The sequence below is a fragment of the Phocoena sinus genome, chromosome 16 (assembly GCF_008692025.1).
Source record: "Phocoena sinus isolate mPhoSin1 chromosome 16, mPhoSin1.pri, whole genome shotgun sequence".
NCBI lineage: Eukaryota > Metazoa > Chordata > Mammalia > Artiodactyla > Phocoenidae > Phocoena > Phocoena sinus.
Window position 1 is genome coordinate 38724386 of NC_045778.1, and position 25087 is coordinate 38749472.

The 25087-nt window shown below is 49.1% G+C and overlaps 1 protein-coding gene across 1 annotated transcript in view; it reads left to right on the forward strand.

The window, feature by feature from the left end:
• CHAT (choline O-acetyltransferase) overlaps positions 1 to 25087 on the forward strand; it is a 50305-nt gene that overhangs the window by 20777 nt on the left and 4441 nt on the right. The window contains 6 exon segments of the mRNA XM_032608521.1: positions 10932 to 11101; positions 15388 to 15488; positions 16398 to 16526; positions 19121 to 19243; positions 22192 to 22346; positions 22499 to 22548. Of these exon segments, the coding sequence (XP_032464412.1) occupies positions 10932 to 11101; positions 15388 to 15488; positions 16398 to 16526; positions 19121 to 19243; positions 22192 to 22346; positions 22499 to 22548 (728 nt within the window).

A 25087-nucleotide genomic window follows, 5' to 3' on the forward strand; every position in this document is an offset into this window, starting at 1 on the left:
TGTTGCCATCAGTCTTCATAATAGCCTATGAGGCGAGAGTTTCATCCCCACAGAGCAGAGGAGGCTGTGTCTCCCACAGTTTGAGGGAGTCCCCACCCTTACAGGTGGTGGGCGGTGGAGCCAGGACTGAATAAGGAACATCTGTCTCCCCAGCCTGAGATCTGCAGGGCCCGGTGGGCAGGGGTGGGATTCAGGCCTCAGAAGGGCCGTGCACATCCACTCAGAACCTCCCTCCCTGCCCAACGCGAAGCTATGGCCTTCCCGAACCCAGGAGGAGCCAACACCGTTATCCTGGTCTGGAAATTTAATTTGACATCCAGCCCTGAGTCTGGAAGACTACAGTGCTTGTCAATTTGTAGGAAAAGGATAGCCAGCTGGAGACACCTCCACCCCACTCACCCACCGCAGCCCGCTGGCTTGCATGGGTGCTGCCGTGGAGAACCTGCAAGCAGACTTCGGAGGCATATGCCGTCATTTACACAGTCCCGTAAATATTTATCCCCAGCAGCCAATTAGAGCTGAGCCACTGCTTGCAAGGAGGGAACTGACAGAAGGTAGCTGTGTCTGCAGAAGGCCTCCTCGGTCATGGTTTACAAGAACCACTCGGGATGGGGCATTTTGCTCTTTAAATACTGTCATCCAGAGATAGGCAAGTCTGCTGATTTGAAAAACAATTGCATGTTAGCAATCACAGCATGTCTGATTTAACTGGCCCAGAAATACCTCCTGGTCTCTTGAGGCTGAATGCTGTTTCTTGGGACCAACCCCTCCCTCCCACGGTGGAAGCATGAAGGCTTTTATGGATGAGAGCATCCAGGCAGGGAGAGGCATGTGGTCCAAGGCAAGAGGCCTGAGCTTGACCTGTGCCTCACTACTGTGCCCTGGAGCCTGGCTTCCTAGGCCAGGATGTGGAAATAGCAGCCCCACCCATGGATAGGACCAAGGGGATGCAAAGCTGGTGGCCTGGTGCCTGGCACACAGAGGGTGATCGCTAAGGGATAACTCTTATTAGATTGGGGGAAACACTCTGGGGATGTTTTGCCCAAGCCCACAGCCTCTCTGGAAAACTCCGGTGAACTGAAAATGGACACCTGTTGATGGGCACTGCCCTTGCAGTCAGTGACAGTGGCCCATGGCCTCAGACTGAATGGCCTATAGTCCTTGTGTGGAGCCCTAACCCTTATTGACTCTGGGGTGCTCTTTTGCCTCCCCCAGGCTCTCCATATACCACATGCTCTGTGTGCACACACTCCAGACACCTGTCCTCTTTCATTTCTCGCTGGGTGCCATCTCTCTGGCCCTCACCGTCCATTTTATGACCAGCACTATGATATTTGGTTACAAGGCAGCTAAGGGGTTTTGGGGTTTTTTTGTATCTCCTGACCTTCTCCACTCACCACCTCTCCCCTATATTCTGGAAGTATGATAGCTCTTTAAATCTGCCTTTGTGGGAAAGGTGGCTAGAACCCAGAGGAAAGAAATTCTTAGCTCCTGACTTTTAAAAAAAAATTAAATTAAACTTATTTGGAGATAATTGCACATGTACTTGTAAGAAATAAACTCACCTGTACCATTTTCCCCCCGAATGGTAACATCTTGCAAATCTTACAATATCACAACCAGGACATCGACATTGATACAGTCAAGATACAGAACATGTCCATCCCCACAAGGATCCCTCTGTTCCCTTTATAGCCACACCCACCTCCCTTCCAGCCCCATCCCTCCTTAACCCCTAGCAACCACTAATCTATCCTTCATTCCTATGATGTTGTTTCAAGAATGTCATATAAATGGAGTCATGCAGTATGTAACCTGCGGAGATTGGCTTTTTCACTCAGTATAATTCTCTGGAGATTCATCCAGGTTATTGCATGTGTGAATAGTTCATACTGCATTCCACAGTATGGATATATCACAATGAGTGATATAACCATTGAAGGATATCTGAGTTGTTTCTATTTTTTGGCTATTACAAATAAAGCTACTATGAACATATATGTATAAGTTTTTGTGTGATCATAAGTTTTCATTTCAGAAAAAAATGTTCAGGAATGAAATTGCTAGGTCATATGATATTTGCATGCTTAATTTTTCAAGAAACTGCTAAAATGTTCTTCAGAGTGACTGTACCATTTTACATTCCCATCAGCAACGTATAAGTGATCCAGTTTCTCTGCATCCTTACCAGCATTTGGGATTGTCACTATTTTTTTTTTTTTACCCTTCTGATAGGTATGTAGTGATCTTACTATAGTTGTAATTTACATTTCTCTTATGACTAATGATGTTGAATGTCTTTTCATGGCTAATTTCCCTCTAGAGGTCATCTTTTGGGAAATATCATTTCATGTCTTCTGCTCATTTTCTAATTGGATTGTTTGGGGTTCAGGTTTGGGGTTTTGGGGTTTTCTTTTTACTGTGAGTTCTAAGAATTGTTTCTATATTCTTTACTAGCCTTTTATTGGATATGTGGCTTTATATTTTCTCCCAATATGTAGCTTATCTTTTCGTCTTCTTAACAGGGTGTTTCACTAAGGAAATGTTTTTAGTTTTGATGAAATCCAATTTATCAATTTTTTCTTTTATGGATCATACATTTGGCATCAACTCTAAGAATTCTTTGCCTAGCCCGAGATCCCAAAGATGAATTTCTCCTATTTTTTTCTAAAAGTTTTATAATATTACATTTAAGTTGACTATCCATTTTGTATTAATTTTTTATAAGATATGAGATTAAAAAATATTTTTTTATTTGGGTATAGTTATTTTACAATGCTGTGCTAGTTTCTCCTATACAGCGAAGTGGAGTTCCCTGTGCTGTACAGCAGGTTCTTATTAGTTATCTATTTTATACATATTAGTGTATATATGTCAATCCCAATCTCCCAGTTTATCCCCCCCGCCTTGCTTTCCCCCCTTGGTGTCCACACGTTTGTTCGCTACATCTGTGTCTCTATGTCTGCCTTGCAAACCAGTTCATCTGTACCATTTTTCTAGATTCCACACATATGCATTAATATACGAGATTTTTATCCAAGCTTTTTTGAGGAGGGGTGCCTATGAGTGTCCAATTACTCCAATAATATTTGTTGAAAAGGCCATTCTTCCTACACTGAATTACTTTTGCACCTTGGTCAAAATCAAATGGACATATTTGTGTTAGTCTATTTTGGGGTTTTCTGTTTGCTTCCATTGATCTATGTGTTCATCTCTCTGCCAATACTGCACATTCTTGGCTGTGTAACTATGTGGTAAGTCTTTAAATTGGATACACTGACTCCTCCAACTTTATTGTTTTTTAAAATTGTTTTAGCTATTCTAGTTCCTTTGCCTTTTCACATAGATTTTAGAATAATCTTGTCTACATCTACAAAAATTCTTCTGAGATTTTGATGGGAGCTGTGTTAAGCTTGTATATCAATTTGGGAGAATTGGCATCTTCACCCTGTTGAGTGTTCCAACGTGTGAATACGGTATGTCTCTCCATTTACTTAGATCTTTGAAGTTTTGCATTCGTGCTTTGTAGTTTCAGTATACAAGTCCTGTATGGTTTTGTTAGATTTACACTGGAGTACTTCATTTGTTTTGCATGATTTAAATCACATTGTATTTTTAATTTTGGTGTTCCTGCCTTGTCACTGGTATGCAGAAATACAATTGATTTTTGTATGTTTATCTTGTACCTTGTGAACTTCTAACTCACTTATTAGTTCTACGTGGGGTTTTTTTGGTAGATTCCTTATAATTTTCTACATAGACAAATCATGTAGTATGAAAATAGGCAGTTGTTTTTTCTTTCTTGTATGTTTCTTTTTTATTCCCTTTTCTTGCCTTTTTGTGCTGGCCAGAACTTCCAGTACTATGTTGAATAGCAGTGGTAAGAATGGGTATTCTTTCTTGTTCCTCATCGTAGGGGCAAAGCATGCAGTCTTTTCACCCTTAAGTATGATGTTAGCTATAGGCTTTTTTTGTAGATGCTGTTTATGAAGTTGAGGAAATTACCTTCTATTCCTAGTTTTCTGAGATTTTATCATGACAAGATGTTGAATTTTGTCACTTACACTTCATCAATTGATATAATCATGTGATTTTTCTGTAGTCTGTTAATACAGTGGATTACATCAATTGATTTTCAAATATTGAACCAGGTTTGCATCCCTGGAATAAGCCCCACTTAGTCACAGTGTATAATTCTTTTTATATGTTGCTTAATTCTATTTGCTGATATATCGTTAACTATCTTTGTATCTATATTCATGAGGGTTATTTGTCTTGTAGTTGGTTGTTTTTTTCATGTGTTTGGGGGTGGTGGCAGTGGTGTACTGTTTTATCTGGTTTTGGTGTCAGGGTAACATTGGGAAGTGTTCCCGCCTTTTATATTATCTGGAAGAAATTGTGTAGATTGAAGTTAATTCTTCCCTAACTGTTTGGTAGACTTCTCTAGAACCATCTGGGCTTGGAGATTTTGGTGTGGAGGGGAAAGTTTAAACATACAAATTCAATTTCCTTAATAATTACAGGGTCTCCAAATTATCTGTTTCAGATTTGGTGCATTGTGGTAGTTTATACTTTTTAAGGGATTGGTCCATTTCATCTAAGTTGTCAAATTTATGTCTGTAGAGTTGTTCATAGTATTTCTGAAAAGTTATCTTTTTGATATCTGCAAGATCCATAGTGATGTGCCTGTTTAATCCCTGATAGTACGTCTTTTATCTCTTTTGTTTTTCTTCGTTAGTCTTGCTAGAGATTTGATTGATTTTTGAAAAGAAACAGCTTTCTTTTCATTGATTTTCTTTCTTTTTTCCCCTGTTTTCAATATCATTGATTTATGCTCTTTGTTATTTCTTTCCTCCTCCTTGTTTTGGGTTTATTTTGCTTTTTTTCCCTAAGTTTTCGAGTTGAGAGCTTATATTTTTCATTTGAGACTTTTCCTCTTTTCTGATGTCAGCATTTGTGCTATACATTTCCCTCTCAACAAAGCTTTAGCTGTGTCTCACAAATTTTGATATGGTGTATTTTTATTTTCATTTATTTCTATGTTTTTTTTTAAATTTCCTTTAAGATTTCCTCTTTGACCCATGGATTATTTGGAAGAGTGTTGTTTAGTTTCCAACTGTTTGGAACATTTATTTTTCTGCTGTTTTTAAAAATCTTGATTCCAGTGGTCAGAGAACACATTTTGTATGATTTCAATTCTTTTCAATTAGTTGAGGGTGTTTTATGGCCTAGGATATGGTCTACTGTGGCATATATATTCCAAGGGCACTTGAAGAGAATGTGCATTCTGCTGTTGTTGGGTGAAGTGTTCTATCAGTAGATCCTGTTGGTCGATGGTGTTGTTAATTTCTTTTATATCCTTGCTGACTTTCTGTAGCTGTTCTGTCAAGTATCAAGAGAGAGGTGTTGAAGTCTCCAATACACTTGTGGATTTGTCCTTTTTTCCTTCAGTTCCGTTAGTTTTTGCTTCACATATTTTGAGGTATGTTTGGTAGATACACATTTAGGATTGCTATGTCTTCTTGGTAGATTGACCTTTTTTTTAATGTAATATCCCTCGACATCTCTTGTAATTTTCTTTGCTCCGAAGTTTACTTAATCTGATATTAATATAGCCACTCCTGCTTTCTTTTCATTAATATTTGCTGGATATGTCCTCTTCCATTTCCTTTCACCCAACCTATATCATCATATTTGATGTGAGTTTCTTGTAGATAGAATATAGCTTGGACATACTTTTTGTTGGCCTCCTCATAGCCTCTAGGGGCTGGGAGTATAAAGATCACCCCATAAGCCATTGAGTAGAGAAGAATTTGAGAGGTGTGATGGCAGACTTCCCTCCCAAAAGGAGCTGTGATTCCTTTATCTGCGGAGGAAAGATGCTCAGATGTGATTGACAAATATTTAGAAGCTCTAAGTGTCTGAGAAGGAACCCAGTGCCTCCATCTCCCAGACTATCTATTCCCAGGGAATAGATCCCAGAGGGCTGTGTGTCTATCTGTGTGTGTGCGTGTGCACAGGTGGATGTGTTGGGGAGCAACACCTGAGGGGTCTGCAGCCCTCTAAAGGCAGAGGTGCTGTGTTCATTTTATCTTTGCTCACCTTAGTCACAGTCTGGATGCTTTCAACCTCTAACAGAAGCTCCAGGGCCCTCCAAGGCCGCATGGCCTCTGGAATTTCTGCATCGCGGAAGCTGTCAACCCCCCAGGCATGGGTGGCAGCTCCTCCTATTACTCAACTCCGACTTCTACCTATTAAGCAGGGGCTCCTTGAGGAAGATTGATTTACCACATTAAACGAGCCTCCATGTGCTCGATGAGGATGTCACAAGACAAATGGCTCCTGCCGTGTGTCTCCAGCCCACTGCCCCGTGTTTCCATTACGTTTGGGCCAGAGTCATGGTGGATGAGTTTGGGTGTAGTTCATTTTCTGCCTTACACGATAAACTTGTCAGTATTTGACCGATCAGCTGCTTGTATGCAGGGAGTTCATTTGCAAGGCGACCTGGCATCCCAGCTCTGCTGTCTTGCTCCCATTTCACTCTGTCTAATGAGCTGGGACCCAGTTCCCGCTGGTTGGTGCTGCGCTCCGGGGCCCTGCTCAACCTGCACGCAGTGGTGATAGTTCAGCCCCTCCTCAGGGGTCCCTCTCTCCTGCCTGGAGGTGGCTGGGGCACTGATGCCTTTTTTGCTGCCAGCCTCAGGTCACCCGGCTGGGAAAGAGAGTGCCAAACTCCCACTCTTCTGCATAGAGGCGGCATCAGACCTGCTCCCCAGCCTCTGAGATGGACAGGCCTGCCGTGGGCTTCCTGGGGAGCTGCAGCCTGCCCACTCCACACTGGCCTTGGGGCTGTTTCATAGGCAAATACCAAGCCTGGGCTCTCAGAGCTCACTGAGACATGGACCAACGTGTGTAACATCGGGGTTGCCCATGGTCCCCAGGCCCAGGCCCTCCCCAAGTGGCTAGGCATCACTGACAAGCTCCACCCACAAGCCTGGGTGTCTACTGCCTAGCCTCAGAGCCTTTTCCAGCACTGTTATCTCCCTTCCTCTCCGCCTGTTTGAATCAGACCCAGGCCTAGCCAAGGCCTCCCGTGCTTTGAAGCCCCCAGCCACCCTGATCCCAAAGGACCCCCAGAATAGCACACAGTGCAGGGCCAGGCACCATGGCCATTGGCAGGGACTCCTATAGGAGCAGAGAGGGGCAGGGTGGGAAGCTTTTCAGAGAGTGAGGAATCCCTTTCCTGGCTCCATCTCTCCCCCATCCCTTCCATCCCATGAAGCTCCATGCCCCAAAGGTAGTGGTTTCCTGACTTTCAAGGGGCTGGCTGGGCTCCTCTGAGCTCCCTCTCTGAGCTGTGCCCACAGATCTCAGCCTCACCTATCCATGCACACTCAAGTCCATTGCCAGCCATGGACACTTTCCTGTGCCCACCTGGGCTGGGGACCCAGGCCCTGCTCTCTGTGAGCTCAAAGGCGTGGGAAGAGGGGGCCAGATCAGGGCTCCTGGAGCTGGACTGTCGGTGACAGGGTTTTGGGGCGTGACGGGGTCACGCACTGTAGGGTCATGCACAGAGCGCTAGGAGGTGGTGGTGACATGGAGCGAGCAGAGGGTCCTCATCTGCCCTGAGCACGCAGCCGAGCCGGCTTGTTCCCGGTGTGACGCGTCCTGGAGGGCAGGAGCTCTCTGGGCTGCTCCCACCCACGCCGGGCGCAGGGTCGGTACCATGAGAGGGTTAGGGAACTTGGGAGGATTTGACCAGTAGGGCTTTGATAGGCAGAGAAGGAGAAGGGCCCCCACACAGGGGGCAGCCTGCGTGATGGTGAGGGGATGAATGTGCACAGGTGACTGGGAGTGACAGGAGGCTCCTTTGAGGTCCATGCAGGGATTCAGGGCAGGCGACCCGGAGGGGCAGCGGACGCGAGCAGTGGAGCCCAGGAGCCACGCTGAGAAGTTTGGATCCTTCCTTGTGGGCCGTAGAAGTTGTTTCAGGTCGAAGAGGGTGATGTGGTGACTGTATCACACTTAAGGAAGGGCGGAGGGGAGTTCTCCACCCCCGACCCCACCCCCAGCACAATGGTGTCTCGTTTGCCGTTCAGTCCCCAGGTCATGGCCCAAAACCTTGATGTGGATCAGATGAGGCAGGAAAGTCCAAGAGGCCATGTGGAAGGTGATGAGTCATCCTGGACCCATAGGAGTCAAGAGGGATCCTGAACTCCCAGGGCTCCCCAAATCCATATTCTAGACAGGAAGCGGGGAAGGGAGAGCCGAGGGTGGGCTGGCTTGCTGGTTAGCCTCGTTCGCCGGCTAGAAGGTCTCCTCTGAGAGACATCTCCTTCCCCCAGGATTTGCAAGAGGAGGGAGGAAGGGGATAGTGGGGACTGCAGGCTCCTTTCACTCGAGGGCGTCTGTGGACCCCTCTCACGATCCTGGAGAAATCACCCTGGCATGGCGGGGACTGCACAGGTGGCCTTAGCATCTGTGTGCCCAGTAGGTGTTGAGGAGACCCAAGGGAGGGTCTCAGGGATTGCCTCACTCGAGGCTGCCTATGCCAGGAAGGAAAGCAGCCCCGAGAGCCTGGGGTGAGGCCAAGAGGAGGGAGGAGCAGACAGGACTTTCTCGATGGCCGTTCCAGGCCCCTAACTGGACAGAGGAAAGGATGGGCAGAGTCCAGCTGTGGTCCTCACTGGCAGCATCAGCTGTGTACTCAGCCTCCCGCTGACTGGGGAAGGTGCTGCTGGGCCTAGCTCAACCCATGGGCAGGACCTGGCTGGCGAACAGCACAGGGAGACCTGAGCCTGAGGGTGTGGAAGCCGTACCTGCTCCCACACATTCCTTGGACTTCAGGAAGGCAGATTCCAGACGACTATGACACACGATGGGTATATTTCTTGGCTTCAGGCTCTGGAAGGAAAGAAGGCTCCAGAGCTGGGGGCTGGGGTGGGGGTGAGAGCTCTGAAAAGAGAAGTTCTGATTCAGCAGTCCCTGGGGTTCCAGTGGGAGGGGCAGGAGGGGAGAGGAGTTGTGGCTGCAGAAGCAGAGGGCTGCGAGTCCAGGCTCAGAATCGAGGGGCACAGAGCTGACTGCAGGAAAGAGCAGAGCCAGCACCCAGGACCAGGGCTGCCCAAGGGTCTGCATTAATGCTGAGACAGGAGGGAGCTGAGAGGGGGCTCGACTGCCTTCTTGGAGGGATCTTCAGCCCCCAGAGTGTTTCTCCCTGACACAGAGAATAGCATTCTGGACAGGGATCTTGTACTTAAATAACTGCAGGGACAAGAGGGTTAAATAAATGAGAGAGGACTGGGGCAAACCAAGGGCGCAGCTTCTCAGCTCCAGCTAATTCCTGCAGTGTGAAGATGTGAATCCAGTGTAACCAGACTGTATAAGTTAGTATTAGATTTGGCCACATGTGACTGAAAACCCAAAATAATAGTGGCTTAAAAAAAATAGAGATTTCTCTCTCTCTTCCTCTCTCTCTCACATATATGAGAACTGAGCCCTCCAGAGCTGATAGGTGGCTAGGATTCTTCCATCTCACCCCAAGGGTGTGGCCCACAGCCTCCTGGCCCAAAACGGAGGCTAGAGCTCTGGCCATCACACCTGTGTTCCAGGCAGCAGGATGGAGGAAGGTGGAAAGAAGGGCAAAGAGCATGTGCTAGTTGTAGTTAAGGAGGTTTCTTGGAAGCTGTCATATAGTGTTTCTAGATTTTGTTGGCAGAATTGAACACATGATTTCCCCCAGCTGTAAGAGGAGCCAGGAAATGTAGCTGTAGTGCTGCTCGTCCCTGTGCCAAGCTAAAAACCAGGAGTTCGATGACTAAAGGGGGTATGGATATTGGAATACGCCACGTAATGCCCCTTTGCTTCCAAATAACAGGCACTCCATCTTCTCATGCATAGAACACACTGGGGCTGGGGGAGGGCTGTAAGCCTGCACCTCATCCAGCCCAGAGGTCAGGAGGTCTGGGTGATGTTCATCCCTCGCCATCGGGTCCTGATGCCCGCACACCCTGTGTGGGATGGTGGAAAAAGAATACTGTCACCACAGTAAAGACTCCTGACTGGGAGAAGGGATACACAGCAGCACACAGTCAGGCCCCGCTGGGCAGGCTTTGTGAATCTTCCTGTGCTTATTGGAGGAAGCTGCCTGGGGCAGCCCATCTGGCCGGCCCAGCTCTATTACTGGAGGAACTCCATACCCAGTGTCCCCCATGGAGGAGTCAGGCTCCCTTGGTGACGTGTCTCCTGCACAACACAGTGGCTTTTAGATGAGTTCTACGTGTCTGAAACTGCCCCAGTGATCTCATCTGGATATAGGTTAAGGGGCAACCTGGCCCTTCCACTTACCCTCTGCGTGGAAACAACAGCTGGGGTGATGGTGGTGGGAGGGGTCTGGGAGAACAACACCTTCACTCCCTTACTTCTGATTTTCATGTGAAATTGACTAATTAAAATATTTTGGCAACTAATGTTTGAAAATTATAGTTCAGGACAAATGAACTTGCCTATGTGCCAGATATGGGCCTCAGGTGTGAGTGGAGGGTACCGCTGGATGGGGGAATTGGAGCTCCTTCTCTGGCACAGGCTGGCCCGAGGGTCTAACATTTACGGGGAAGGTCCCACACCACCCCTTTTCATCCTGGCAGGCAGGACCAGTGACCTCACATCTGGGGTCAGAACTGGCTACAGCTGAAGGGCAGGACCTTTGCAGGGACACTGATGGTGAGCTGGCCCCTGGGGTTAGCATAGAAGCTCAGGACAGTCAGGCTGACTTCCCGGCCCAACTCCTGGGGTGGTGGGGGACTCAGGACTGGCTCAAGATCTGGGTGTCCATACGTGTGTCCGCCTGTGGCATGTGGGGCTCTGCAGAGGGGACCCCGGGCCCGGGGCAGGGCAGGTGCTAAGTAAGGCCGTGCTTGCCTTCCCTGCAGACTCCACCAACAGGGACTCTCTGGATATGATCGAGCGCTGCATCTGTCTGGTGTGCCTGGATGCCCCGGGAGGCATGGAGCTCAGCGACACCAACAGGGCGCTCCAGCTCCTCCACGGCGGAGGCTGCAGCAAGAATGGGGCCAACCGCTGGTACGACAAGTCCCTGCAGGTAAGCCTCCCCCTGGCAGGGCCAGTGGCCAGAGCTGCCTCGTGCTTACATCCAGCAGGCTCTCTTGCTGGCTTCTGCTGCCTAGGAGGTTGCATCTGGGGCCGAGGGAGTGGAGAATATGTGCCATTGGTGTCAGGTCCTGGACTGGCCAGAACTCTTCTCAGAAGCAAGTGACCAAACCCAGCTCCAACCCCCCTAACCTTCCTGCAGCCCAGCCTAAGGGGCCTCTGGGTCAGGCCTGGGACTCATTCCCCATCTCCCATCACACACTGTAAGGTTGGTTGGGGGCTCCCAACCAACAAATCCTCAACACATTCAGCAAGAAGGCATATGAAAAGATGCTCAATATCACCAATTATTAGAGAAATGCAAATCAATACTACAACGAGGTATCACCTCACACCAGTCAGAATGGCCGTCATCAAAACATCTACAAACAATAAATGCTGGAGAGGGTGTGGATAAAAGGGAACCCTCTTGCACTGTTGGTGGGAATGTAAATTGATACAGACACTATGGAGAACAGTATGGAGGTTCCTTAAAAGACTAAAAATAGGGCTTCCCTTGTGGCGCAGTGGTTGAAGGTCCACCTGCCGATGCAGGGGACACGGGTTCGTGCCCCGGTCCGGGAAGATCCCACGTGCCACGGAGCGGCTGGGCCTGTGAGCCATGGCCGCTGAGCCTGCGCGTCCGGAGCCTGTGCTCCGCAACGGGAGAGGCCACAACAGTGAGAGGCCCGCGTACCGCAAAAAAATAAATAAATAAATAAAACTAAAAATAGAACTACCTTATGATCTAGCAATCCCACTACTGGGCACATACCCTGAGAAAACCATAATTCAAAAAGACACATGTACCCCAATGTCCACTGCAGCACTATTTACAATAGCCAGGACATGGAAGCAACCTAACTGTCCATCGACAGATGAATGGATAAAGAAGATGTGGCACATATATCATCTAGGGTGTTGGGCCATGGACCCGTGTCGGGCTGCGGCCTGTTAAGAATCGGGCTGCACAGCAGGAGGCGAGCGGCAGGGGAGCGAGCAAAGCTTCATCTGCGGCTCCCCCTCGCTCCCATTACCGCCTGAACCATCCCCCTCTCCCCCCAGTCCATGGAAAAAATGTCTTCCACGAAACCAGTCCCAAGAAGGTTGGGGACCGCTGATATATACAATGAAATATTACTCAGCCATAAAAAGAAACAAAGTTGGGTCATTTGTAGAGACGTGGATAGACCTAGAGACTGTCATACAAAGTGAAGTAGGTCAGAAAGAAAAAAACAAATATCGTATATTAATGCATATATGTGGAATCTAGAAAAATGGTACAGATGAACCTATCTGCAAAGCAGAAATAGAGACCCAGACGTAGAGAACAAACATATGGACACCAAGGGAGGAAAAGGGAGGGTGGGATGAATTGGGAGATTGGGATTGACATATATACACTACTATGTATAAAACAGATAACTAGGGCTTCCCTGGTGGCGCAGTGGTTGGGAGTCCGCCTGCCGATGCAGGGGACATGGGTTCGTGCCCCAGACTGGGAAGATCCCGCATGGCGTGGAGCAGCTGGGCCCGTGAGCCATGGCCACTGAGCCTGCGCTTCCGGAGCCTGTGCTCCGCAACGGGAGAGACCACAACAGTGAGAGGACCACGTACCACACACACACCAAAAAAAACAGATAACTAATGAGAACCTACCATACAGCACAGGAAACTCTACTCAGTGCTCTGTGGTGACCTAAACGGGAAGGAAATCCAAAAAAATAGGGGCTATTGGTATACATGTAGCTGATTCACTTCTCTGTACAGCAGGAACTAACACAATATTGTAAAGCAACTATACTCCAATTTAAAAAAAAAAGAATCATGTCTGATGCCTGAAGATGTCAGCTTTTCTGAATTTCTGTCACCCTGGCCTGGCCATTTCGATATACCTCCCTTCATCCTTAGGAGTAGGGTAGCCCAGCATCTCCACAGAAGAAAAGTCATAAAATGAAACAAAACCATTCATATATATACTTTTAATTTTATTTTTATTTTTGGCTGCGTTGGGTCTTCGTTGCTGCACACAGGCTTCTCTAGTTGTAGCGAGCAGGGCTACTCTTCGTTGTGGTGTGGCGGGCTCTCATTGCGTTGGCTTCACTTGTTGCGGAACACGGACTCTAGGCGCATGGGCTTCAGTAGTTGTGGCTCGTGGGCTCTAGAGGGAGGCTCTGTAGTTGGTGGCGCATGGGCTTAGTTGTTCGCGGCATGTGGGATCTTCCCGGACCAGGGCTCGAACCCGTTTTCCCTACATCGGCAGGCAGATTGCTAACCACTGCGCCACCATGGAAGTCCCTGTTCATATATTTTTTCATTCACGTGACATCAGCCCAGAAACAAGACATTCACTTTGGCCTGGAGAAAAATACTCACCCAGATGAGAATGAAGATTGGGCCATTCATTTCCCATCCCCCATTCTTTTACCCCAGCACGCCAATCCTGTATCTAATCTTATTTGTAAAGGCCCCTGCAGTTTCACAATGACCATATTAAGTAGCACGCAACCATCTTTATGTTTTGATTTAGCATCACTCACCGCTGGTAAGCACTTCTAGGCTGCCTCTCGTTTTTCTCCCTCTCTGTACCCTACATTCTGCAGGTTTACCCTTTTTATTGCTTTGCATATTGATTCTGCTATTTCTGCTGATTCTCTCCCTGCTGCGCTGGCTACTTAGCCTCCACCAGTGGTGCTAATGGCTTGTAATCTTTCATGGAGCAGCTGTGGGATTGAAATGATATAATGGATGTACAGGACCTGAAATATAGTAAGCCTTGGTAGTGGTTTTTAAAAGATACCATTTTCCTCCCTTTCTTTTAGCGACAGGGACAGAAAAGCGCTAATGTGTGAGTGGGCACAGCCCTCCCCTCCTGCCTCACGTGGATGACCATGCCCACCTCTGGGCTCTTTTTGCAGGCAGGACAGATTATCAGGGGAGCTGGAAAAGCCAAACAGGCTCCATGAACGTGAACTGTAAAGTTCAAGAGCGAGTCTCAGGACAGAAAGGCAGGGGACACAAAGGGAGAGAGCAAAGAGCCTACAAGGGATGAATCTTGAGAGAAACTCTGTGGGAAGTGTGTTTGCTTGAAGAATGGGAGAAAAGGTTCGGGCAGCTATGAGACTGGAGGAGACAGGGAGACAGCTCAGAGGTGTGCTGTGCCTCAGTTCCCTGGAAGGTCTCATAAACTTTTCAGTAGCTTGTTGGTTTGTTTTGCTTATGGATGACAGGCTAGTACCTCTTGAGTGTCATGCTGTGCTGAGGTGGACCTCAAGGCAGCCCCACTTTATTCGCGTTATGCTTTAAGAATCAGATCCCATTCTTCTCATTATTTTCTCCTAGTCCTTTTGTACATACTGAGTATGTCCCTTTTCCAAGTCAACTAAATCCAGCCTTTGTACAGTCATAAAAATCATAAGTAACCTTCACAGTTCCCGTGGGCCTTTCATATGCCTTCTCTCTAATCCTCACATCGATCTGGTGAACTGGGCCTTATTGGATCCATTTTAAATGAGAGCAAACTGAAGCCAGAGAGTTGAAGTGTCTTGTCAAAGCTCTCCCAGCTGGCAGGCGGCAACCACAGAACTGGAATCAGGGTTCCTGACTTGAAGCCCAGGTGGCAGTTAATGGGGCATCCTCCGTTCACCTTTCTTTCACTCCCATCAAGGGATATTTTATTTCTCCCTAGGAATCTGCACACCATCCAATATGGATCATTATCTTTCATTATTCATTTAACAAAATTATGAAGCACCTACTATGGGGCGATCCTGAGAATAATATCAGTGGTGGCCAAACACACAGGGTCCATCAGACACGTAATCACACAAAGCAGATGGTGGCCCTTACGTGCACCGTGAAGGGGAAACAGGGCGAACAGGAGACTAAGGAGCTTGCCCAGCACCTGAGGAGAGTGTGTACAGCCTCGGCGTGAGCTCTTAGGAATCGCTGGGCTACTTGAGCCAGGGAGCTTTGGGCTCCACCTTCACTGCCTGGGGCATTTCTGGGAAGGAGGTCACACAGTTTAGAGCTGTCTTGAGGCTCCCATACTCTCAGGCCATGGCAATTGCATGCAGCGTTCCTTTCAGGAAATGATGTGCTTTGGTGTCCCTAGAGGAGAGTTTCCCCCTGAGAGGTGGGGGCAGAGGGAGAATGCGGGGTTCCTGACCTGGGGCCAAGGTGCTAGTTTGAAATACTGACTGTCCCCAGAGGTCCACTCACTTCTCTTTCCTATTGCAGTTTGTGGTGGGACGAGACGGCACCTGTGGCGTGGTGTGCGAACACTCCCCTTTTGACGGCATCGTCCTGGTGCAATGCACAGAGCATCTGCTCAAGCACATGTGAGTCTGGGAGCAGGGCCCCTCCCGAGCAGCCAGAGGAGGCAAAGCCAGACTGCCAAGCGGCCGCCAAGCTAGGCCAAGAAAAATGTGGGCGGCCGCTGGGGGGCCACACTAGTCTGGAAAGTGTCTTAGCAAAAGATGAATTTGAAAACCAACCTGAACAAGGCATCATATGCTTTATCGGTCATGGACAGAAGGGGCAGACTGAACAACAGGTTAGGGGCAGACTGAGCAACGGGTTAGGGGCAGTTAGGGCAAGGCTTGGCCAAGAATTCTCAGCTTTAAAGGAACCTCTGCTTTGGTCCAGGGAAGTCCAGGTCCATGTCTTGCTTGTCCAGAGTCAGGGCTGGGCCTGCTGTTGACCCAGCACAGAGGAGAGGTCTCTGAGCTGCGCCTCTTTCCTTTCCCTTGGGCTGGGTCTCTCTCTCCAACTCCCATCCTGCACAGACTGAGTACTTCTGTGTCCCTTAACCACACCATGTTCCTTCCTCCATTCACAATTTTGCTCATCTCTCCTTCTAGGATCTTCTCCCTGAATCTATAAGTTCTTCCATGATTCAGGAACTCTTCAGGATCACTGAAAACCCAAACCTGCCCTCGTAAACAGAACAACACAATTTGCTTGTTCCGTTTGTCCCAGAGTGTTTTTGAAGAGTTAGTGGTGTAGCGTGGTCAAATGGAAAACATGAAAAGGAATACTGGGCTTCGGAGTCAGGTGGAACCGGATGGAATCCTAGCTCTGCCACTCACTCATTTAGGTGGCCTCTCTGAGCTTCAGAATGTTCATCTGTTTCATGGTTTGGGGGGCAAATCAAACTCCAACAGCTAAGATGACTACAGCACAAAGAAACAAGCTGCCCGCGGCCCCCCAGCTTGCAGGCCACAGGAGGTCACCACTTTGTCCTGCAGGGTGAAGACCAGCAAGAAAATGGTCCGAGCCGACTCGGTCAGCGAGCTCCCAGCACCCAGGAGACTGAGGTGGAAATGCTCTCCGGAAATTCAAGGCCTCTTAGCCTCCTCGGCAGAAAAACTTCAACAGTAAGGAGAATCTCAGGTCTTTGGGGGTGGTGCTCCGGGGGTCACCCTACAACGCCCCCGCCCCACCAGCTGCCAAGGCACCCTGGAAGCTTCCAAAGACCCCGGCCACTCTTCCTCCTCTCACCTGCCTCTGCCCACCCCCCCATGGAAATGTAGTCAAACAGAAGGGGAGTTATAACTCTTGGGGAAATAACCTTGCTGAAGTATCCATCATTTCCATAAAATGCAAACGTGGAGCTATTTTTTTCCGCAGGTTTCACCTGACTGAGCAGAGTCAAGGCGGGGAAATCATCCTCTGCTTTCTGGGGAGTCATAAACAACTGGTTTGAATAAGTCATTTGAATCCAAGCTCTTTCAATTTGCTTGAATTTACACTGCAACTTGACAAGGGGCCTTTTTCCCCAAGGGCCATGCTGGCCCTAATGGGACCTAGGCAGGCGGGCCAGGGATGGATGTGAGCCCTCGCTGACAGTGGCAAGGTGTGCTGGGAGCCACGGGCTGGCAACCTGATCTGGACTTTGGTTGTTCATTCCCTCATTCAATAAGTGAGCATGGGTACATTGATTCACTCTTTCATTCATTCATTCATCAAACACGTGTAGAGCTCTGGTGTGTGCCAGGCCTCTGGTAGGGCTCTGGGGACACAGAGATCAATGTGCCACGGGCCTGCCCTCCATACTTTAGTGGAGGAAGTGGACCCCCAACACAAAATATCAGATGCAATAAGCACCAAAACCAGAGAGAGGCGTTCGAACCTGAACACACAGAGGACACGGGAGCTGGGTTCTGCCAGGATGCTGAGGAGGGCTTTACAGGGTTGGGCCTTGAAGGTTGACTAGGAGTTCGTGGTACCAGCAGCCTGGGGGAGAGATAGGTTCATAAGAGACCAGGCTGGTTTGGAGGCCAGCAAGTGAGAGAATGGCCAGAGTTGGGGCAATAAGGGAAGTCAGGGTCACATTGTGGAGAGCTTCATGTCCTTATGTTATGGGGACTGGAAGCTGTCCTGTAGCAGTGAGGAGCCCCTGGAGGATTTTGTGCATGGGGTTTCGGGGAGCCAGTGAGGAGGACCGTGGGAATAGCACAGGTGAGCAGGACAGAAACCTGGCCGGGCTCAGAGGCCGAGGGATGGCGAGGATGAGCCCCCAGCGAGCTGCTGGGGAGGTTGAATGGCTTTCCACGGGGAGGAAGAGAGGCCTCAGGTGTTCATCTGTAAAGCTGTGCTCGTATCTCAACCCTACGGGGCTGTTCTTGGAACACACAGGCTGTTAGGAGAGTGAACTGGTGGGCTGGTGAACCCTGGGCCGAGGAAGGAGCCCCTTTACTTTCAGGGATTCAAGCAGGCGTCACGCGGTCCCGAGACCCCTAGCTTCCCTTTCTGGAGGACCAGAAAAGCCAAGAGAGGCCTGTGGGTGGGGAAGCAGCAGGAGCTGAGGGGGGTCTTGAGCTGCCATGGAAGGCAGGTAGGGTCTGATGGCCAGGGCTTGGACAAGAGGTTCCCAGGTGTCTGTGGTGACGGTAAGCTCAGCCTGTTGGGGGATGGTGGGTCAACAGGCCCGACTGAGCAGTGAGTTCCCGTGAGCACTGGGCCCTCTCCGAGTCCTGATGGGTCCCCGGAGCCTGGCATGGCCCACCGAGAGCTGAGCTCACATGGCTGGGGGGATAATTCAAGGCACAGCAGGCAGGGAACAGAAAATCCTGAGGGAGTGTTGGGGGGGAGGATCAGGGCTGCCCACCGAGGGCTCTGCGCTGCGCGCACACGTGCGGCTGGTGGATGGGCGGCGAGGACCTTGCTGGACCGTCGCTTCAGGCAGCAGTCAGCCCGGACCCCAGACTCATTATGAAGGAGGAGACTGGTCAATATGTGAGGGTGGGCGTTGGGGGAGGCCGGTGCTGAAAGGTCTCAGTGTGGACTCAGAGACTCTTCCTGCTGCTCTGACAATGATTCGTGAGCAGCAAAGGACCTACGCATGTCAGGGGAGGCTCAGCAGCCCTTTTCTGGGTAAAATGGGTTTTCAGTCACCAGCAAAGCCAGATGAGCAGCTCTTGCTGTGGTGACCGTGACCAGCGGCCAGGCTCCAGGCCTTTCTTCCATAGCACGACAGGGACGAGTCTCAGTGAGGGAGATGCTGCTTGCAGCCATCAGAGGAACGGGCTTTCCCTGGACATTGGGGATTTGCAGGTCTGGCAGGATGGCCGGGATGCCTAGAGTCCATAGGGATGCCGGACACACCTTCCCAAACAGATTGAATGCATGGCCTCTTTCAGGCCTTCTGTGGGCAATGAAGTTTTAGGACTTTGTTTGTGGGCAGTGTTCTCCCTGCCCATGCAAATGTCCCTCATGCTTCCGTGTCCTTCGCTGCAGCCAGGCCCACCTTCCCCTACCCCCAGAGCAGGGCCACTACCCAGCCAAGCCTCACCTTTAGCTCAGAGTCACCCTGCTTGGCATGCCTTCTGCCACTTCCAAACGTCAAGGCCTGTCTCTGACAGTGCACTGGATATCTAGCGTGCTGGGATGTAGACCAGGATCAAGAAACTTCGTTAGACCCTGTGGTGAGTGCATGTGATGGATGCATCTTTTCTTTTTCTTTCCACAGAATAGTAAAGAATCTCGACCTTCACCGTTTATAAATTGATGACTATGGGAAAACATTCATTAAGCAGCAGAAATGCAGCCCCGATGCCTTTATTCAGGTGGCCCTCCAGCTGGCCTTCTATAGGTAAGTACAGCCTGCTAAGATGCGCTCACTGACAAGCTACTCTAGAGTCTAGAATCATCTTGGAGGGAGAGATGACTTTCTGTGGGCCTAGAGGATGGGGGTTATGATCAGGGCAGGCTGCATGGAAGGAGGTGTCACCTAACTGGGTTTCAAAGTGTGAGTCCAACCTCAGAAATGAAAAGAAGGATATTGCAGTCAAGGAGCTGGCGAGCGACGGCCCAGGGGCACAGAGCTCACAGGGAAGGAACACAGAACTCACAAGGGCCAGGGAGGTGATGAGGACGTCAGGTAGGGAGGCGGCTTCTCCTGCTGATCTCACCCAGCCCACCTGGCTCCCTGTACAATTGTGACCTGTTCCTCTCCACCTTTCCTGGCCTTGATAAGGAAACGGAACTAGCATCACCACCCTGCCCGCCACGGCAAGGGGGTCAAGTCAAAGATTTGGGGCTTGATTTGTCTCTCTCATTCCCCTCGTTCCCATGTCAATTCTCCTCCAAATGTCTACCCTCCATCCTCTTCCCTTCACCTCCACTGCCATCGGCCCCTCCCAAGCCCCCATCATCCAGTGCTTGGTCAACTGTAGCATGCCCTGGGGGGTCTCTGCTTCCACTCTTGTCCCCTCTAATCCTGTCTTCATGAAGCATGAACTTTGAAATATGCAAGTCAGTCTTTATCACCTACCATGTTTCCCTTCACGCTTAGAACAAAGTCCAGCTCCCTGTGAACCAGCCTTCCCTGGGCCCTGCCCCCAAGCTCTCTTCCGCCTGCAGATCTTTGCTCTGGCTCTGCCTCTGCCCACCCACCCATCACCACTGCTCTTCACGTACCAGCTCCTTCCCACCGCTCAGGTCTCAGCCCAGGTGTCAGCCCTCAGAGGCCACCTCGGGGCTCCTTGCCACCCAGCTCTCTGTCACGGCACATTGCGCTTTTTCCTTCATGGCAGTCGTTATCCATGTGGACTCCCTTATTCATTAATTTGCTGACTTTGTTTTCTAGACTGTCTCCCCTAGGCATGATGTTCTGGGTATCTTGCACACCTGGGACAGAGTAGGCATCAGGGACTGTCACAGACATGAGAAGACACTGCAGGAGTTTTAGCCCAGGGTGGCACAGTGAGGTGTGTGGTTTAGAAAAATCTCTATAATGGTAGCTGTGTGTTGGGGAAGGGATGCCGCGTAGCGATGGTAAGAGTTGAAGGCAGGGTTAGGAGCCTAACTGGTCTTTTATAGGAGGGGAAAAGTAAAATGCAAAATAGATCTTCCTCAAGACAGGGCTGGCCCCTGTTGGTTTCAGCGTTCCAGAAGCTATAGCTCATAAACTGGCACGGGCAGTAAATAGCACTATGCCCCCACCAGAACCTGCCTTCGGTTTGCAGCCGGGGGAGGCATAAAGCGACCTTGGAGAAAGCCGGGGCAAGGAGGTGTCACTAACGAGCAGGGCGGCATCCCAGAGCCCAGTGTCCCATGCAGGGGGCTGTGACTCATGGGAAGGGAGTACAGCCACTCTGTCATCTGTCAGGCTGACGTCACCCCACACAAGGACTGTGCTCGTCACCAGGACATGGAGACCTCACCGGCAGGACCTGGCCTCTGGAACTGCAATCAATGCCGTTCTGATACTCAGATACTCAGATGTATGTGGCTAAAATGGGCCACGAGGTCAGTGTTCTGCTGGTGCCATAACTGGGGACACTGCTTGCACCGGTACCCCCCTGGCAAGCACTTCAGAGCTTCAGATCCAAAGCCCAGAGGGGCTGGTAGACACTGCATAGAGCCTCCCAACTCCACCACTCCAGGGATCTTTGCTGTCACTGGACATGGCCAGGAATAGATGTGGCCAGAGGCTCCCGGGCTCGTTGAATAGGCAAAATACGACCTGCTGCCCATGGAATGCGTTCTTCAGAGTTTCAGCTGTAACAAAAGAGATAGTTTTTAATCTGCTCCTACATTCAGCAGAAACCTGGAAGCTACCTAAATTGGGGTTGATCAGCGACCAGCCAGTGATGGCGTTCTACTTTTGTGCTCGGCATGGCATTTGCCCCCAGGGCTAGAGAGATACAGGAAGTGAGCTCCCTGCCAGAGTCTTGGGGAAATGAGACATAAGTGTACAGAAAGTGCCGTTCGCTTGGCAAGCCATACAGTGCCAAGCACTGTGCCAAACCAGACTCTGCCTTCCCTCCTCCTGGAGCTCACCCAGGGTGGGAGAGACATGCCCTGAGAAGGCCAAGATACAGGGCCCCAGCTTGCTGTGTGACTTCAGGGTGTCACTGCCCCTCTCTGAGTTCTGTGTCTTTCCCCTCCCTGACCCCAACACCAACAACTTTCCTGACTGGTGAGAAGGGCGTGTGCCAGCCTGGTGTGCGAGGGAAGAGACTTGCTCTGGCTGGTGGGGACAGCGGCCACTGCTTTCTGGTCACAGACGTGAGGGAGGAGAGGCACAGCCCTTGTGCCCGTGGGTCTGTTTGGAAAGCCCTGCTGCCCCTGGACGGTGAGCCTCTGCAGCAGCTGACACCCACGGCCACTAAGGCCCCTTTCCTGCCTCCATCCATAGATCATGCTTGAATTGTTTCTAAATAAAACAGGATTCCCTCAAGAGTGCGAATGATGAATTAGTCCATGCTGTGCTATTAATCAAACACTAATTGGATCTCGCAGAAAACCCTAGGTTTCCCACCAGACTGGGACTTTAAAAAAAACTACCAGTCACGTCTTCCTTATTTTATATCCACACAATATCACCCACGCAGGAAGTGTGCTCAGCTCTTCGTATCCGAGGCTCCCCGACATTCATCTTTGGGGAATCTCCTCCAGAATCCTATTAGCGTTAAAATGAAATACTGTGCAGAGCGAAGGCAGGATTGTAAAAGTAAGGGCAGCCAAGGCCATTTCAGCATTTATGCCTCCCCGAGGAAGGCGGCGCCATCTGCCATTCCTCCTTCATCCGTGCAGGCTCCACAGGAGACTCGTGCCCACCTACGAGAGCGCGTCCATCCGTCGGTTCCGCGAGGGGCGGGTGGACAACATTCGATCAGCCACTCTGGAGGTGCTGCGTTTTGTGAAAACCGTCACTGACCCCATGGCCACCGTGCCGGTAAGTCCTGCTGGCCGAGGAGTCTCAGGGGGACCAGTGAGGCAGCTGTGGACCGCCTGTCCTCTCAGCCCCGAGACAACCAGCTCCTTTAGCTTGTCTGCCACTGAGCACCCTCTTAAAGCCCCATGCGCTGTGTCTCTGGTCCATTTACAGGATTCAGAGAAGCTACTGCTCTGAAGGATGCCATCCGAGCCCAGACCGAGTACACAGTCATGGTGAGTGACCTCGCCTCAGCTCAGGACTGTGGGCTGTGCCCAGTGCTGGGGCCTCGGCATGGGCTCTGGGTGACAGCCGGGCCACCACCTGTGCAGCGACTTGGTGAGGGCACCTCACCTCTCAGAGCCTCCTCTTCCTTATTTTCAGAACCTGGGTAACACACCACTCCTGGTTTTTACACAGATTTTACAAGAATACAATGAATGGTCTTTGAAACAACAACAGTAATAATAACACCAGCATGTATAGCGCTTTACAAATTATACAAGAGAGTCAGGCGTGTGGTGGTTTGCACACTTGGCACAATCTCAGGTGAGACGGTATTTATTCCCACTCAGGACTGGTTTTGTCTTCTTATTCTCCATGTATTTATTTATACTGCCTGTGAATTAAAAAAATATTTGCTGAAATTTAACGGTGAAATCGAAATTGTAAGGGAAATGTTTCCCTAGTTTAGGGAAATAATATATTTTCTAGCCTGCAAAGCCATCATTTGCATACAAACAGAGAATAAGCTACTACTTGGGCTGGTGATCGATGTATTAATTGCAAATCTTCTGATCATATAATCTCTGAAAGGTTGACTGATTTCACTCTATATACTTGAAAGCAAGCACAACACATATCTGGGTTTTAGAACAAGCCAATGTAGGCTTTTCTGTAATTCAGTTGCTAGGTCCCTGATTCATCGGAATGGTTAAGTGTTTGTTCTGTTTGGGGAAAATCAAGCTCGCTGTCATGTGTTCAAGTGGGTAGCCTTTGTTTTCCCACTTTATGCCAGGCAAGGCCCTGGGTACTAGGAAATAAAAAATGAAGCCCTATGCTTGGGGAGTGTACCGTGTAGTTGGGAGAAGAGGTCTCACGTGCTCAGGAAGTAGCGGAGAACATGGAGTAGCAAGGTCCTTCTTCTGCTTGGGAAAGCCGGGAAGACTTTTCAGAGGAAGTGGTGCTTAATATGAGACTTGAAGCATGAAGAAGTGCTTGTCAGGTGGGTATAGAAGGGAAGGATGGCCCCAGAAGGGAACAGCATGTGCAATGGCAAAGAGTCTTGAGAGAACAAGACATATTGGGAGGGAAAGCAGGTAGTTCCATATGTGCAGCTTGCAAAGGACAGAAAAGCAGGAAAGCTCGTGATGCTGGATTTCCCTGTCACAAAGCTTACCCTGGTGACCAGGTAGAAGGACTGGTTGGAGCGTGGGGTGGTCTGCCAAGAGACAGAATTAGGGACCTATATAATGTTTAGGGAGAGCTGGTAAAAGGACTGATGTAGATCAGAGGCAGGGGGTGTTGAAGAGGAAGACACAAACTTCTGATCAAACATGGTGAACTGAACACAAGGGTTTACTGTCACTCCCTCTAAAACCCTCAGAAACATCAGCAAAGGGGTTTTTTAAAGCCATAAATACACTAGAGCAAAGAGAATGGGAAAGGAGATGACAACAAAGTTTCAGAGCTGGAAAGCAGAACAGATGGCATCTGACTTAGCAGACCAGAGAAAGCTGAAACCCAAGCAAACAGTGAGGGAGACCCAGGAGCCCAGTGAAGTGCACTGCAGAACCTCAGAACGGCTCAGGTGTTGGAGGCTCCACCAAAAGTAGGAGTGCATGTGGGACTGAAAAGAAGAGGATTCGCTGATGATCTATATGAGAAGCAGTTAGCCCCTCAATTCTTCCTTTGACCTTAGTGTTGTCCAATTTCCTTGGTATGAAAAAAAAAAGTCTGAGAGGAAAAAAATCAAATACAAAGATCAGGAATAAAAACATAATTGGGCTTAACATCACTGGAAGGTGGAAGATACTGAAACAATACCTTCAAATTCTGAGGGAAAATGATTTTTAATGCATATTCTATACCCAGCTAAACTATCAAATTTGAAGCTAGAATAAAGACATTTTATACAGATAAGGTCTTAAAATTTTTACTTATTAAGCCCTCTTTCTTGTAAAACTATTGGAGGATATAGACCACTAATGTAAGAGAATAAAGCACGAAAAGGAAAGTCATAAGCTCAAACATCAGAAGATTCAACACAAGAAAGAGGTAGAGAAAGAGGATGAGAGTAAAGGGAGATCCCATGTTGACAGCTGTTCATCAGATCCAGAGAACAGAGGGTCCACAGAGAAGCAAGAAGTGAAAGGAGAAATTAAATTGATAAATTATCTGATACATTTTAGTGTATTAAGGGAAGTTTTACACTTCGAGCTAAGGGTTTAGGAATCAATTAGTTACAGATACATAGAAAGGTAAGCAAGTGGGAAAATCATAGTTTGATTATTTACAAATTGTCATTTCTAGGGAAAACAAAAAACTGGATGAGAAAGGAAATCTGATTCTAATACACTACAGGACTCAGCTGTGAGTACCTGTATAATTATAACCACGTAAACACTGAATATTGATCAAGCAACAAGGAGTTCAAATGTAACTCTATTTGGGAGCATAGGAGAGTGGAAGTGTATTTGGGGAGTGGGGATATAAAAGAACCAAAGTTTCATCTTCTATAATAAGAAAACTGAAAAATGCAGTAACGGCAGTCTA